The 15,536-nt window shown below is 47.3% G+C and overlaps 2 protein-coding genes across 4 annotated transcripts in view; one reads left to right on the top strand and one right to left on the bottom strand.

Annotated features, from left to right (window-relative positions):
• The window catches only part of LOC145507478 (uncharacterized), a 301,802-nt gene that overhangs the window by 15,274 nt on the left and 270,992 nt on the right, over window positions 1-15,536 (top strand). For 2 of the 3 annotated variants that reach the window (XR_014054893.1, XM_081494043.1), the window contains exons 2-3: window positions 1,523-1,641; window positions 4,172-4,291. Coding sequence is in view for 2 of the 3 variants with exons in the window: in XM_081494043.1 (XP_081350169.1) it covers window positions 1,523-1,641; window positions 4,172-4,291 (239 nt within the window). In the remaining variant the exon portion in view is untranslated. Of the gene's footprint in view, window positions 1-1,522; window positions 1,642-4,171; window positions 4,292-11,489; window positions 12,011-15,536 lie in introns of those variants that run through there. The other variant, XM_081494044.1, reaches the window with a different exon arrangement.
• TNR (tenascin R) overlaps window positions 720-15,536 on the bottom strand; it is a 93,918-nt gene continuing 79,101 nt past the window's right edge. The window contains exons 17-21 of the mRNA XM_081494042.1: window positions 13,396-13,547; window positions 11,849-11,945; window positions 6,399-6,560; window positions 1,881-2,044; window positions 720-924 (exon numbers count right to left, since the gene is read on the bottom strand). Of these exons, the coding sequence (XP_081350168.1) occupies window positions 805-924; window positions 1,881-2,044; window positions 6,399-6,560; window positions 11,849-11,945; window positions 13,396-13,547 (695 nt within the window). The 3' untranslated portion in view covers window positions 720-804. The remainder of the gene's footprint in view (window positions 925-1,880; window positions 2,045-6,398; window positions 6,561-11,848; window positions 11,946-13,395; window positions 13,548-15,536) is intronic.

Raw genomic sequence — 15,536 nt, 5'->3', positions numbered from 1 at the left:
ATAACTCTCTCCCCCTCCCAGCTTCAAAGAAAGTTGACCTGAGGGAGGGAGCAGGGACTTATGACCCACAGGCACATGGCCGCTGTGCAGCCCAGGCGAGGTGCAAGCAACGCCAACGCCTTGGGAACTAGAATCCAAAACAGTGGCTGGGCTTGTGAGGCCGCAGGGGGTCTCAGAGTAGGATGGGAGTGGGCACAGGATGGGTTGGCTGGAAAATAGGCCCCTCCTCTTGAAAGGTGACAGAGGACACTTGGCTGGTAAGACTAAGAATGTTTGATGAGAATCTTTGGCCCATTACAAAGGACTTGGGTTGTTGGGACAGGGTGAGGTTAATCTGTTTCCTTTTAAGGGGACTTGTTGGCAAAGCTCTCTTGCTGGGGCTTCTTCTCGGGGCTGGTGCAAGAACCCGGCCACCGAAGGCAGTGACCAGGGCTCGGTTCCTGGAAGTTAAGGGCATCTCAGAAGGAGGGCAGGAAAGAAGGCACATGCCTGTCACCGATCTGACTCCACGATCTGGTTTTGAGTTGGTCTTTTAAGAAAATGTCTCACTGTTCCTCCTTGGTAGGAAAAGAGGGGATGGTTAGGGATGGCTGAGTAGGAGGGAGCATGGAGACTGAGGGGCAGGCCCGGAGGCAGCAGAAACCATGAGCTGCTTATTCTCAACTGGTTCCTGCTACATCCCGCTTCCTTCAAACACTCTTAACATGTTGCAAAGCACATTACTATGTCCCCCACCCCTTGTTTCATATTATAAAGTACAAACAAATGACAGAAAAGGTCAGTTGGCTCGCAGCCGCCCACTGCTTAGAACTGCAAGGACCGCCGTTTTCTCCCTGCCACGAGACGGTGGCTGTATGGGCGCATCTTCATCTCCACGAAGGGGATGGAGAACTCATGGCCTTTCCAGTGGTACCAGTTGATCCCCTGGGAAGGAGAAAGATGAGCATGTCAGATCACCTTTCCCCACTCAAGGGAACTCCCAGCCTGAAAAGAAAGAGGGTGCTGAGAGCGGGGAATCCAAGATGAACATTTAGCCCTTTTCCATTAACATGAAGCTTTGTGGCTGAGTTCCCTCCCTCCACAAAAAAGGGCAAAAAACGGAGATTTTTCTTTTTTTTCCCTTGCTTTTCTCTTTAGGCATGCTTGTTGTCTGGGCCTATAATAGGAATGTGTAGTAGGTCTTTCCTTATCACTGGCTTTCTGGTTTGGGTTTTCAGGATTTGCATGCACCAGTAAATTTGAATTTCAGATTCCCAACAGTATAGAAGCATTCTGAAGAGCATAACTGTGTTTGACTGCTCACTCCTGATGGGAACGTTAAGTGGTTTCCATCTATCAGGTGACTAATCATCTTGGTTTGCCCAAGACTAAGGGGTGCCCCTGGCTGCTGGCCTTTCCTATGCTAAAACTGGAGAGGTCCCAGTTAGTCACCCTATCGCCCAGCCCAGCCAATGGATCTGTGGTCTCTAATGGGGAGACATGGTTTCATTTACACTGCTATTTCTGCTCTCTCCATTCCTAGGATACTTCTTTGGATGAAGCTGGGCCTGTGAAGCTGTCCCTGAACTTGATAAGCTCTTCACGGGATATCCTAGAGGAGGAAATGAGATGGGACTTGACTTTTCATCAAGGTTTCTCTGGGTGAGTTCTAGCTCCCGAGTCCAGGTGTGTTCCCCTTTTCTTCCTCTGGCTTTGACTCTGCCCTGTTCTTATCTCAGTGTCTGCATTATTTTCCTCTTTATAATAGTCCTTTCTCAACACTCTGAGTGTATCTTTTTTAAAGGGAAATGCAAGGCCCACCTGTGCACTTAGAACATGAAGCTAAGGCACGTGGGCTGCACAGCTCTGCCTCATCTATGCAGCGGCAGAGTTTCACTCACCTGACTGTGCCTGGACTCGCCGTATTTCCCGTTGAGGTTGGTCCGGTGGCAGTTCTTATACCACCAAGCCCCCTTGTATGACATGGCACAGTTGGTAACTGCTATGTCATTGTCTCTGTCCTCTGTGGAGAATGGGCGGCCCTGGTGGTAGCTGAGAGAGTCCCCTGGGAAAAAACACATGCTTGAAGCTGTCCAATCTGTCATTCTTTTGTCACAATGTTCTGGACATTTGACCCAGGCCCAACAAACCTGGCTTCCGCTTAAGAGACCTTCCGCTTACCTCTCTGTGTCTATTCAGCTTCAGCCTGGCTATATTGAGCTCTTTCTCCACGAACTCCTGCGGTCCACTACGTCTGTGCTGTTCTCTCCAACTCAGCTCCTCATTCCCCTGACCTTCTGCTCAGAACTCTGTCCACTCAGCTCCACCTCACCATCCCTGTCTGTTTTCTCCAGGCCAGCCCTGGGACACAGGCATGGATGGCTCCTTGGGTCTCAGAGGAGACAGTGATGAGTTATGCTGCCCTGGCTAATCTGGGTCACCACTGTGCAGCCTGGCTTTCCCCATGGCTCATCAGGCCTTGGTCACATCCAATATCCCCTTGTTCAGAACTTGGATCCACATGTGAAGAGGGACATTAGCAAACTAGAGTTCCTGTCCGTAGGAAGCAGGATGATAAGAAAGTCCTAACCATATTAGAGGAGAAGTGATTGGGAAAACCAGGGCTGTATCTTTAGGAAAAGCAGACTTGCAAGGGGAGACAAGTTCTAGATCACCGACTCCAAATATTTGATGGGTTATTTAGTAAACAAAGAGAAATCCACCAAACAAACACTCTTTGGAGAAGTATGAGGATCAGTAGGTAGAGACTGCGAAGTGACATATTTTGGCTAAATATGTGAGGAGGAATTACCTAAATATTAGAGCTGTTGATAAATGGGATAGACCACTTGGAAATATGGAGAGATCTCTATTTTTAGAAGCTGGGGATTTTCTTGTTGGGATGTTGTGCAGGCCACTCATATGAACTGAGTATTTGAAGTGAGGTATCAAACCATAATTAATTTATAACTATTGGCCAAACCTCTGGCAGAATTTGTGGTTAGAGATGTTGTGAAGCGGCTCATTCTATTGAATGAGTGTTGTGTTAGATGCTTCTGAGGTCACTTGAAGCCAGGGGAACTCATGGCTCTGATCCTGTGGCTTCCTGAGTCCACACTCACAGTGGCCACTCAATGCCTCCAAGTGCTTCTGGTCACAATTTAATTCTTAGGAGGATGGTCTTTCTTTTATAGGGAAGCCTGGTCCATTCAGGCCAGCTGGGTCCCTAAGTCCATATGTCATTATTTCTACCCCATCCTTTTTCTCTCCCTCTCTCAGTCTCCAAACAAACCAGGCTTTGTCTCCACTCAGAGATAATCTCACCGACCTTCAACTCATTCTTTCTCATCTCTTCCAGGTCCTGGAGAAGGCAGAAAAGAGTTCTTACTTTTTTTCCTTTTTTCATGTAGATACAGATAGAGATAGATATATATTGATATTTTAGCATTTTCATCTCTTCTTACCCTAACTCATACTCAATCCCTGTGTCTTAAAAAATCCTGACTTAATCCTACTTTCTAGAGACTCTTTCTTTACCATCAGTCCCCTGACTATGAAGTCTCTACCCACATTTCTATCTTCTCATCCCCTGCTTATCTCTCTAACCTAGAAGCTGCCCTCCTCGCTCCCTGGGAATGATTCTCTCTTGCTTCCACTTTGATGTTGCCTGCTGCTGTCTCAGATATCATCCTGATGTTGGTCTTTGTCTCCTCCCCAGATGTGGTCTCCTTCCCATTCCTGCTTCATAAATCCACCTCATATGTTCAGTCCATCTATTATCTAAGTCTTGGTTTTTCTCTCTCAAACTGCTGTTCAGATTTATACTTTTCTCTTAACTCCTAAGACCAGTCAAGGCTCCTGTGATCTCCTACCAAGATTAATGCAGCAGCTCCAGCTGGTCTCGGTTCTTGACTCAGGTTTACTTTATCCTATTTATGGCTGACACTTGGATCTTCCTAAAACTCCACGTCCACTGTGTCATTCAGGACCCACCATGGCTCCCCACTGCCCATCGTATTAAGACAGAACTCCTCTGTCCCCTTGGCTTTAAGGCCCTTCAGGGTCTGACTCCACCCTATTCCACTTTCTTCCTTTGTATTCTTTCTGAACTCACACTTTGTCCTGGGCAGCCAGGTCCTCTGCACTTGCCCTCCCTCCACACTAACTGCTCCTTCTGTGACTTCTTCCCCAGGATTTTCTTTCCCTGGAATGTTTGCCTTCCCCTTGGGATCCCAGCCAAATGCTGCTGCTTTCAGGAAGCCTTCTTCAACCTCCCAGACCCCCACTTCTCCGAATGCACGTTAAACTGGAAGTGAGTACCATTCATTTTGTGGTGAGTTGCTTCCAAACTGTTTCTTTTTCAGACAGAAGTTTAGTTTTTGCAGAGGTCATGCCTTATGCTCCTTATGAGTCCTCAGAATTCGCACAATGAACTTTTAGAGGTTGCTCAACAACCTTTTAGCCATAATTTGACTTGTAATGTTCAGCCCCAATTCAATTAAGAGTCCTGGTTAGAGACTTGGATTTTTGCAGACTTGAGAACAATGGAGATGGGAGAAGGGACTGAACTTGGCATTGAAGGCCACAGAGGCCACTGTTCTGGTGGGGCCAATAAAGATGAGCAACATGCAAGATCAAGGCCAGGGGACTTGGGCAATAGTAAATGCCAGAGAGAGGATGGCTCCTCCTCCCTGGGCACCTTGCAGTCTGGAAAGAACCGCCATTGTGTGAAGTTTTCCAGAGAAGGGGCCTACATAAGCCTTGCTTCTCATCATTGGAAGAAGATGAACTGAATATTTGACCTAAGAGGTCAGACTGCAATTCATTTCTGATGACTGGCCAAACTGTTGGGACTTGCCTCTGAAACGTGACAGTAGAGCACAGTCCAACAGCTGCGACCGTCACGGGGCCCAGCAGTGAGACGGAGCTACACAGAGACTGCAGGAGCTGGGCCCGGGGTCGACAGACAAGAGCACAGCCTGGGGCTGCTGAGGAGGTGGGTGGGGCTCGGCCATTCGAGGAAGTGGGAGGGCTTGCTTGTCTTTCTGTGGGAGAGAGAAGAACGGATTTCTGCAGGTACGGTTCTAATCTTGGGGAGTGGTTGGTATCAGGTTATTTCTGAAATGATTTGGTCTGACGTTTTGTGTAATAACACTCCATTTCAAATGACTCTTTTACATCCAAAGGGTGGGAAAATTGGATCTTTTATTGGGGCACTTTGGGCAGGTCTGATTGCCATGGGGAATGATCTCTCATGTGATCGACAAGGGAAAAAGCATGTCTTCTCTTTGGAGTAATGACACCTGGCTGAGCAGAGAAATGACTGAGCAGATGCATTCATTGGAGAGGCAACACTTTGATGGTCTCCTTAATTCCAGGAGTCTTAAACATGTTGCTAAATTTATACCCTAGCATTTAGCCATATAATGGGAGTCAATGAAAGGACCAATAACTCCATGTACCAAATAGTGGAATATTTGGCAAAAAAGGTTTTAGGATATGTACTGGAAGGGAACCTAGGAAATAGATTGACAGAGCCTAAGAATCAGACTGGGATGTGATGTCCTGATAAAACTCTTAATGCAACAGAGCTTATAGAGACGGTTGTTGTACTTAGTGGAAGTGTTATAAAATCTACAGAAAACGTGACCATGTATGGGTTCTTGTGGAGGACTGAAAAGACATGTGGCCCGTGTGGGGGACATGTAGAGCTGTTGTTTGTTCCCTGATGGAGGTGTGATGAAGACTGCTGGTAGAGGAGGGGACAGCTCAGAATGGGGGCATCTGTCTTATTTTCATTAGTTCAAAGATGATTTTCCTAGCTGTCATTGCAGGGGAGATTTCTATCCAGACAATAGATGATTATGCTTTCACTGGATGAGAGCCCATATTGACTAATCTAGACAAGAAAAATAATCCTTCACCCTCACATGGTACTTTTTTTAACTTCAAAAAGCACTTTCACTCTATTTATCACATTATTTTTTCTGTCTGCTCTGTGAACTAGGGCAGGCATCATTATTAAGATTTTCCAGATGAGGAAACTGAAGTCCTTGAGAAACTGATTGCAGGTCACCTGAGTGGTGAGGAGCTTGCGTGCGTGCGAAGTCCCTTCAGTCGTGTCTGACTCTTAGCAACCTTATGGACTGTAACCCGCCAGGTTCCTCTGTCCATGGGGTTCTCCAGGCATGAATACTGGAGTGCGTTGTCATGCCCTCCTCCAGGGGATTGTTTCCACCCAGGTGGGGGGCAGCCTGGACCAGAGCCAGTGCTTCCAGCCCTCCACCCTCCTCCTTGGCCAGCAGGGACTTCACCAGCTCTGTGGGTGCTGCTGTTGCTGCCCAGTGCAGCTCAGACCCAGAGCAGGGGGCCCTACTGCACGTCCACTACCCTTGAGGGCTGCTCGGGGGCCAGGGTACCTGCGGTGCCGTTGTAACCTCCTAGGCGGAGTTTGTACAGGCTTCTGCTGTCCTCAACAGAGAACCTGTCGTAGGAGGCGAAGGCGGCCTCCTGCCCATCACGCATGTCCACGCGCAGCTCGTAGCGGCCCTGGGATGTGATCCTGTGTATATTGTCCAGCCCTGTGGAGAAGAGCCAAGAACGCAGTGAGCCTGGCCACAGTGGCTTTGGACATGGGTGGAAGAATGTGACGGTGGCCTCAAAACAAATGTTCTGGGAAAAGAAGTACTGGGATTGCTTTCACTTTTAGCCCCTCCCTGGTGGTTATCAAACAGACCCTTGTTGTTGTTGAGTTGCTAGGTCATGTCTGACTCTGTGACCCCATGGACTGTAGCCCACCAGGCTCCTCTGTCCATGGGATTTCCCAGGCAAGAATACTTGAGTGGGTTGTCATTTCCTACTCCAGGGGACCTTCCCGACCCCAAGATTGAACCTGCGTCTTCTGCACTGTCAGGTGGATTCCTTACCACTGAGCCACCAGGAAAGCCCAATCAGACCTTACCAGACCCTGAATTTCCTCCTGCAAAAAAGCCACCCAATCCTGCTGGTGAGTTCCCACTGCAGGTCAGCTCAGGGATCAAGTACTGACCCAGTAACCGACAAGCCCTGAGCCATAGGATTCCTGGCCTAGGCCTGCCCACTGTACCCCCCTCCACCTCCCACTCCAAAACACAGTGTGGGTTGAAAATGATGAGCAGCATCATGGGGATATGACTCCTTTGGTGTGAGTGATAGGAAGCAGGAGGTAGGAGCACTGATCAGGGGAACTCAGAGTGGACCCTCAGGGTCCAGAGGATCTGGACATCCTACCCAGTAGCCTGGAAGGGGGTTCCGTCCACCTTTAATTACACTGCCTTTCCTGTTCTCTGCCTCAGCCCTCCTGAGGCTCCCATAACTGGGTCAGAGAATATTGTCCCCTGTCTCCTGACTGCAGTTCCTGTCTCTCAGATCTACCTGTTATATATTTGCACTGCCACCTCTGCACTTGTCTATCTGGTCAGTTACCTGCTCCCCCCCGCCCCACCTGCCCGGCCCCTCTGGCCTTCCCGCCACTGTCTCCTTGGCCTCTAAGCTTCCTAGCCTTTGATCTATAGGTGCAAACCCCAGGAGTCCAGAGTTAGGCAAGAGTACAGATCCTTCTTGGTGATATTTTCCCACATGCATTTTCTTGTCTCTTTGCTCTGGCTGACTGTGCTCTGGATCTTTCCGATTTTGACCTCCCTGCCCATACTTTGAACCGCTCCCGCTCCCACATTGCTGTTGATCTTGGAGTCCTCCTGATTTCTACCTGCTTACTGAACTGGGATCCTCTTGCTTTGCTGTGACATTTCATATCTATCAGAGTACACCATGATTTAGAATTGAAAAAATTGCAGATGGAAGGGAACTTAGAGATTACTTAGTCTAGTCTCTTTGTTTTGTTGAAAACGTGGCTGAAGTCCAGAGAGGTGACATGGCTGATGGAGGGTCACCTGGATCTTTCTGTTTCCCTGTCGTGTTTGAGAATTAAAGCCTTATGTTAATTATATATTATATGTTATATAACTGTTTGCTGTTTGCCAGGTTACTGGTACCCTACACTTGGCTTGTGATGTGGTGGATCCTGGTGGTGCCCTGCCCAGATGCCCTTTAACTGGTCAGTGGACATAACTCTCAGCTGCTAACAGTTCACAGTTGCCTTCTTGGATTATTGCCCAAACAGGAGTTGCTTCGCTCTGGAAGTTACCCTCTCCCTCCCCCATGCCTTGGGGCAGAGCCCCATCAATGCCTGAGGTGGGGAGGGGGGCTACCAAATCCCAGCCCCCTTGCCCCACTGGGGACCAACTCTGAGGAGCAGTTCATGCTCCAGAGCTTCCCTGGGGATCAGACTGATGCTAATCTCCCACCAAGATCACATTGTTAAACTCCTCCCTGCTCTATCCTGTTTCCCCCACCCACTTCTGAGAGCACTCACCCAATAAATGACTTGAACAAGAATCCCAGTGTCAGACTTTGCTTCTAGGGAACCCAGCTTACAACATAAACCGTGAGTCAGAGCGTTACCCCTCACCTGAGTACTGCCACTACACTATACATCACCAGGCTGTGCTTCTACTTAAGAGCCCTCCCTGGCTCCCTATTACATATGATGTTAATTCAGAACTTCCCCTCCCCACTTTAGGGACCATAACACGCCTTTGTTCAACCCACCTTACCTCATTTTCTTCTTTCCCTGACCTGCATCTTTGCTCTCGTTGGAAGCTTTTTCATTTTCCCGTGTGCTCAGGTCAACAGGATCCCTGCCTTCCCTCTTTTCTTGTCCCCCTCCCTCCTTCATCCTTCTTACTCACCTCTCAATGCCTTCTGCAGGAAGCTGATGCTTCCTTCTCTGAATATCTGTGGCCTAGCTCATAGATGAGTATGGTGTTTCTGAGTGTGAGAGGGTGTCTCTGATGATATGAGAAGTAATTGGGGAATGTGCTTAGTCATGTCCAACTCTTTGCGACCCCATGGACTGTAGCCCGCCAGGTTCCTCTGTCCATGGGATATTCTTGGCAAGAATACTGGGGTGGGTTGCCATTTTCTCCTCCAGGGGATCTGCCTGATCTAGGGATCAAATCCATGTCTCCTGAACCTCCTGCATTGGCAGATGGATTCTTTACCACTGAACCACCCGGGAAGCCATTTTTGGAGTAAGGATTAAATAACTTTAAATGTGTAGGGAGAAAGGTATTTCCAAATTCTGTCTCTTTCTCCATATATGGAGGGGAAACTTTAACCCTGATTCTAACTGTTCCTTTTAGTCTGGATCTAGTACTTTGTGCATATTCCCTGCAAGGACTGATATTGAAGCTGAAGCTCCAAACAATACTTTGGCCACCTGATGCGAAGAACTGACTTATTGGAAAAGACCCAGATGCTGGGAAAGATTGAAGGCAGGAGGAGAAGGGGACGACAGAGGGTGAGATGGTTGGATGGCATCATCAACTCGATGGACATGTATTTGAGCAGACTCCGGGAGATAAGTGAAGGACAGGGGAGCCTGGCGTGCTGCAGTTCATGAGGTTGCAAAGAGTCAAACATGACTTAGCAACTGAACAGCAACAACAAAAAAATTTTGTGGTTTAACACTCAACACTTTCTAATCTCCATTTTTAACACCACCAGGACCAGCAACAACTGGCATTTAATATTTTTGCTGTTTTCATTGCATTTATTTTTAAGATTCCCTTTTATTTATGGGACATGATGACTAGCTTTCTGTTTTTGGCAATGCTGTGATGTTTCTTTCACAAAAAATTATATTTCATTTTTAAAAAGTGGTATATAGGGACTTTGCTGGTTGTCCAGTGGTCCAGACTCCAAGCTTCCAGTGCAATGGGCCAGGGTTCAGTCCCTGGTCAGGAAACTGGATCCCACATGCTGCAACTGAGGATCCCATGTGCCACAACTGGGACCCAGTACAGCCAAGTAAATAATTTTTTTTTAAGTGATATATAGAAAATTCAAATGTGCGACAGTTCAGATGTTTCCCAGAAGTGACTGTGGTGTCCAGTGGCTAAGGCTGGGGAAGCATGAGCACTGTCTGCTGTGGGCACATCGATTTCTATGCTTTACACTTACCTCCCAAGCTGTTTGCAAACTCTTAGAAGGCAAGGATATTTTCCTATTCATTTCTCTTTCCTTTTTTAATGTGATTTTTACCTTCTGTTTTTATTACATTCATCAGCAAATACAGATCTGGGCATCTAATAGGCACTCAATAAATTCTTATCAGTTGAGTGATTGATTGATATCTACACTTTAGGTACCTACTATCCTCAGCCACTGTGACAGGTAATGAGGTTGAAAATGAATATGGTTTGGTCCCAGACCTGAAAGAAGTTTACATAGTATAGTCAAGAGAGACAGAAAGGAAAACAGACACTGATTTGGGCCACAAAAGAGAGAGTAGCAAATTCTCCTGCAGGCAAAGTTAAAGAAAATTAGGTAGGATACGTCCTATTGGGGAAGGGGAGGTTAGCTGAGGCTTTGAATATCCAGAAAAGCACAGCAAGGTGTATGGGGGTGGGGGAGAGTTGATGGGCAGAGGTTCCTTGCAGAGGAAACATTACTGATTCTAAGGCTTTGGAGTCTGCGGAAAGGGAGGGATGAATTGGGAATTGGGAGTTAACAGATATACACTACTATATACAAATATTGTATTGGCTAAAAAGTTCGTTTGGGTTTTCCCATACTACCTGGCAGAAAAATCCGAACAAACTTTTTGACCAACCCAATAGATAAACAATAGGACCTACTGTATATAGCACAGGGAACTATATTCAATATCTTATAATAACCGATAATGGAAAAGAATCTGAAAAAGAATGATATATGTATTTATGTATGTATGTATAACTGCGTCATTTTGCTATATACTTGAAACACTGCCAATCAACTACACTTCAATAAGAAAATGTTTGGAGTTTGGTGTCGGTTGGAGGCTGTGGGGAAGAGGAATGGGGCTCTTGGTGGTGGGGAGCAGGCCCAAGAGGAGGATGGCCTTGTACCATAGCTAAGGTGCTGGTGATAGGGACTCGTTTAAAAATGGGGCTAGCCATTGCTCAGATTTTGGCATGAGGGAGATGGTTCTAGTGGCCATGTAGACAATGGTTGATCCAGGAGGCAGGAAGGCCAGTTACGAGATTCTTATAGGAGCGTCCAAGAGAAAGATGGTGAGGCTGAGCGGGAGATAGAGAGGAGACCACAGATATAGAAGACAATTATCACCTTTCCTTGGCCTCCCTTCATGATCACTGTGAAAATCTAACAGGGAGATGCAGGGAATAATAGACATACTGCTTTCTGGAACTGGCTCCTCTGCCATCTGCCTGGGTCGGGTATGTGTTTACCTTCTCACACCAGTTCGGTTCTCAATCTACACCTCCTGCTTGTGTCAGACCTCTAGGAAATTGCCGGTCACCTCTAATGTCATTTTCATTTTTTCCTTTTCCATCCCAAGTCAGGTAATGATATTCCACCAAGGAACAAAGTCTGAGTGACTGTCTCATTTTTCTCCTGGCCTGCAGGCTGGCTGGCTGATGCCTGGCTTCTGAGAGATGACCAGCCAGCCTATCGCTCCCCCTCCCCGCTTCCCCCACCCGGCAGCTCACTCCCTTTGTAAACGTTGCCTCACGTCAAGACCCATCAGCATAAGAGACTATTAATGAGGATGGGAAGAGACAGAGCAAAGAGGAAAACACCACAACAAGATAAAAACAGATCAATAGTGGAGCCAAACAGAGCGAGAGGTACTGAAAACAATTCACGAGCTGTCAACTTCTCAACAGACCCAGGGTTTCTGATAATCCCAGATGGACACAGAAAGGAGAGAGACGGACAAAAAGCCAGAGTAGCGTTCCAAGGGAAACAAAAAAGGAGGCGTTACCCAGCCAAAACTCATCCTCCAGGTTCCCAAAGCCAACACGGTACTCAGACCATTTCCGGAAAAAATCAGTTTGGCCATTCTGCCTCCTCTGGAATACCTGTGAAGAGAGAGGGGAACAAATGAAAAAAAAAATGCTAAGGAAAATAAACTCTAATGAGTAAAGCTGCTGTAACTGAGTTTTATATCTGCAGTGACAGAGACACTCAGGTAAGGGCCACTGCAGTAGAGAGCTCGGTATTTGCACAGCGGTCATGGCAGGAGATGCTCGGAGCCCTTCTCTGAAGCATAGGGGCCCTTGATGAATAGGCTGGGGTGTGATGTTGACACTAATTTGCACCCCTGCAATGTAGAAAGGATTCAGGATACATATCAAACCCCTGATAGTCGAGGGAAATAGGCTAAGCTCTCAAATTCATCTTTTCACACCATGGCATGCAGCAGAAAGCATTTTTCACCAAAAGAATGGGACCCATTTCAGATCAGCCAGTAATGTCATCATCTTGTTTCAGGCAAAGCAAGTGCGTATCATTCACTTTTCGAGCTGTTTAGGTGCTAATTTCATTTAACCTCCAATACATCAGCCTCGACTTCAACTTCCAATTATGCTTTAAGAAAAAGGCACAGATATGTCAGAAACATAAAAGAAAACATCTCCCAAGAGTGACTGTTTTGAGCCCAGCCACCGTTTGACTTCATTCAACAACTATCCCTTTGGCACTGTGAAAAATCCAGCATGGTGTGTTGGTGCTGGAGGCAGGATCCTCAGGAGGAGGTGCAGTGGAGGGGCTGGGTTTCCATCTGCACTGACTCAGCTAATGCTGGGCTGCTTTCGGGCCAGGCTGCCAGAACTCCCCCACCTGCATAGTGGCCTGCAGTGATGTGTGAGGCCATTTGCCAGGCTGCCCATTCTCTTCTCTCTGTACTGCCCTATCAGACATGGGAGGAGGGTGACAGGAAATGGAGTCTCTTTTCCCCACCACTTCTGCTCCCTGAAGACTATGGGGAAGAACCAGAGAGGCCAGGAAAGGATGGAGACAGGGGTGGCCTTTGTAAATAGAGGTGGCGATCCACGTGCTGCCCCTCAACTGCTCCGCCATATGTGATTCTCCAATAGAAAGATACTGATCACCTCCCCATAGAGACTTCCCTCCTCCTGTGATGGACTCACCTCTTCTATTCCTTTATCATAGCTGCAGTCTTCAGCGGGCAAGACCCCTGGGCCTCTCTGAGCTACTTCTCCCTTTCCCTAGAACCCTCCTGCATGAACTATCTCTCCAGAAGGAGCCGTTTTCCTGGGTCCCCCTTTCTTGGCTGGACCACTGCAGCCTCATATTCTTATTCCTTCCTCTGCCTGGTCAAACCTGTGATAGGGCTGCTGAACAAGGGCCCTGAGGACGATGGAGAGTTCCAGAGTGGAACTGTGGTGGGGGTGGAGTGGATGAAAAAATGGCCAAAGGATGGTGAAGTGTGGATGGATGGGTGCCGAGCCAGGTGGACGGGAGCACCAAGGTTGCTGGCGTGCCCGGAGAACAGCCATAGGTACTTACAATCCAGCCACCCCCATCGGTGGTCATGTCGCAGTACACCTGTAACTTCTGGCTTAGCTCTCCATTGAGAAAGATGGTGTAAACCCCGCTCAGAGTGTCTCCGTTCATCAAATGCTGGGCACAGTCTTGAGGATGAGGGAAGACCCGGCCCCCTGCACAGGAAAAGAGGCAGTTTCCATAATGGGGTAGGGACCTCCCAATATGCATGAGAGCCCCTTGGACCGTAAAACGTTTTAGAGAGTCTGACAGTGCTTCATCAAGAGCGGTAAGGAATTCTCACTGAATCTTCAACTGATGTTGGGTTTATCAGACAGTACACAGCTTTATGGGATCTGAAGACCAAAGAGCTGAGTTCACTGTGTGACTCCCATACTCCCCCACTTGTTTAGCTTAGGCAAATAGCTTGACTTCCTGGCATCCATCTTCTCATCAGAAAGATGAGTATAATAAAATTATTCTCCAGCAAGGGTGAAGGTATGTTAATACAGCTAGTGATGGGTTACTTAGGCGATGATTACAGATACATGGGCCACAATAAATCACCGCAGAGCCCACATCTCAAAAGAATGAGAGGGATTTAGCCACAGCCATCCTCCATCTTCACAGCAGCCGGTAAGGAATGTCCCAAACAGGCTTAGTATTAGCAAGAAGATGGATATGTATTTCTCGTGCAAAATAATCTCCTGATTGGACTAAACAATCAAATGGCCATGTTTTAGAGTTCAGTTTAAGTTTAAGGAGAGGGCAGAGGAAATAAATTGCTGCTCATCTTTCAGAGAGAACAGCCCAATTTGTAGAACAATATCTAATTAGCTGCAAGAGAAGCTTAAATCATGTGTCTTGAAGAGCTTGGCTTCAGGGCAAGATTTTAATGCTCAATAGGCAAGCCAGAAAGCAGAGGTCCCATGGGACTCTGCAGGAGCTGATGGAGCTAAAGGCAGAGCTTGCCACGGGAGGAAAAGTGGCTTGGGTGCCCTGTAAACATATGATCTCTGGGTCAATGGAAAGGGGGGTGCGCTGCTGTGGTTCTGCATCCTGCGAACTGTAGCAGAATCATGAAGAGAGGTGGGGTAGAGACCTCATGGGAACCTACAGCGGCCCCTAGTGGCAGAACCTTGCACTGCAGGTATAACAGAGGGCCACTTGGAGAGTCACCCAGTGGGCCAGAGCAAGCAGCAGCACAACGCCACACAGGGAGGTAACATAACAACCTCAATGAAGCATCTGTGTTAGTAAGAGGTTCTGGGGGCTTGGTAGGCTTTATGCAAGACCCCTGTTGGAGATGTGTTAACTCCTACGTAAGGACTGTCCAGCGTGCTGCCACACCATGGACTAGGTTCCCTTCCATTTAAGGTAGTGTAGAAAAAGCCACCACCTGCTTCAGGCATGTTCCACCAGGGAATAACAATATATTCCTATAGAACTAGTACTTTACCAAGTGTGCATTTATTTCCATGTAATTCTTGCAAGAAACATGAGAGATTGAAGATTTATTTTGAAGATAGATTGAAGACTTATTTTACAGAGAAGAAAACTAGCTCAGAAAGATCACGTGACTTCCTCTGTTCACTTGAACTTAGGTTTTCAGACTCCAGGTCAAGTGCTCTTTATACTACTAAAATGGGGACTATAACCTATGATACAGTTAACTGGATCTACATCTATTCAGACAGCAAATGATTAACGAACATCATATGGGTCTCCCAGGTGGCATAGTGGTAAAGAATCTGCCTGCCAAGCAGGAGACTCAGGTTCAATCTCTGGGTGGGGAGGATCCCCTGGAGAAAGGGAATGGCAACCCGCTCCAGCATCCTTGTCTGGGGAATCCCATGGATAAAAGAACCTGGTGGGCTACAGTCCATGGGGTCGCAAGAGTCGGACATGACTTAGAAACTAAACAACAACAAATATTTATCTTATAAGCATATAAGGCCCCAAAGATTAAAGTTACCTCAAAGTTCTTTGTTCACATTAAATATCTTAACCCTCCAAAATGTATTTCCTTAATAGCTATAGAAAAGCTCTCAACTTGCATCTCCAGCCTGTCCAAGATCTCGTTAGAGTACCCGATCCCACCTGTTCCTAGAGGGTCCAGTTACCTGTTCCTAGAGGGTCCGGGTACATTTCAGGGGCAGGTGTGA

This window comes from Giraffa tippelskirchi, chromosome 5 (assembly GCF_054371585.1).
Source record: "Giraffa tippelskirchi isolate mGirTip1 chromosome 5, T2T-mGirTip1v1.2.pri, whole genome shotgun sequence".
Lineage (NCBI taxonomy): Eukaryota > Metazoa > Chordata > Mammalia > Artiodactyla > Giraffidae > Giraffa > Giraffa tippelskirchi.
Note: the sequence above shows the minus strand (reverse complement) of the source record. Positions and strands in the feature narration are given on the sequence as shown.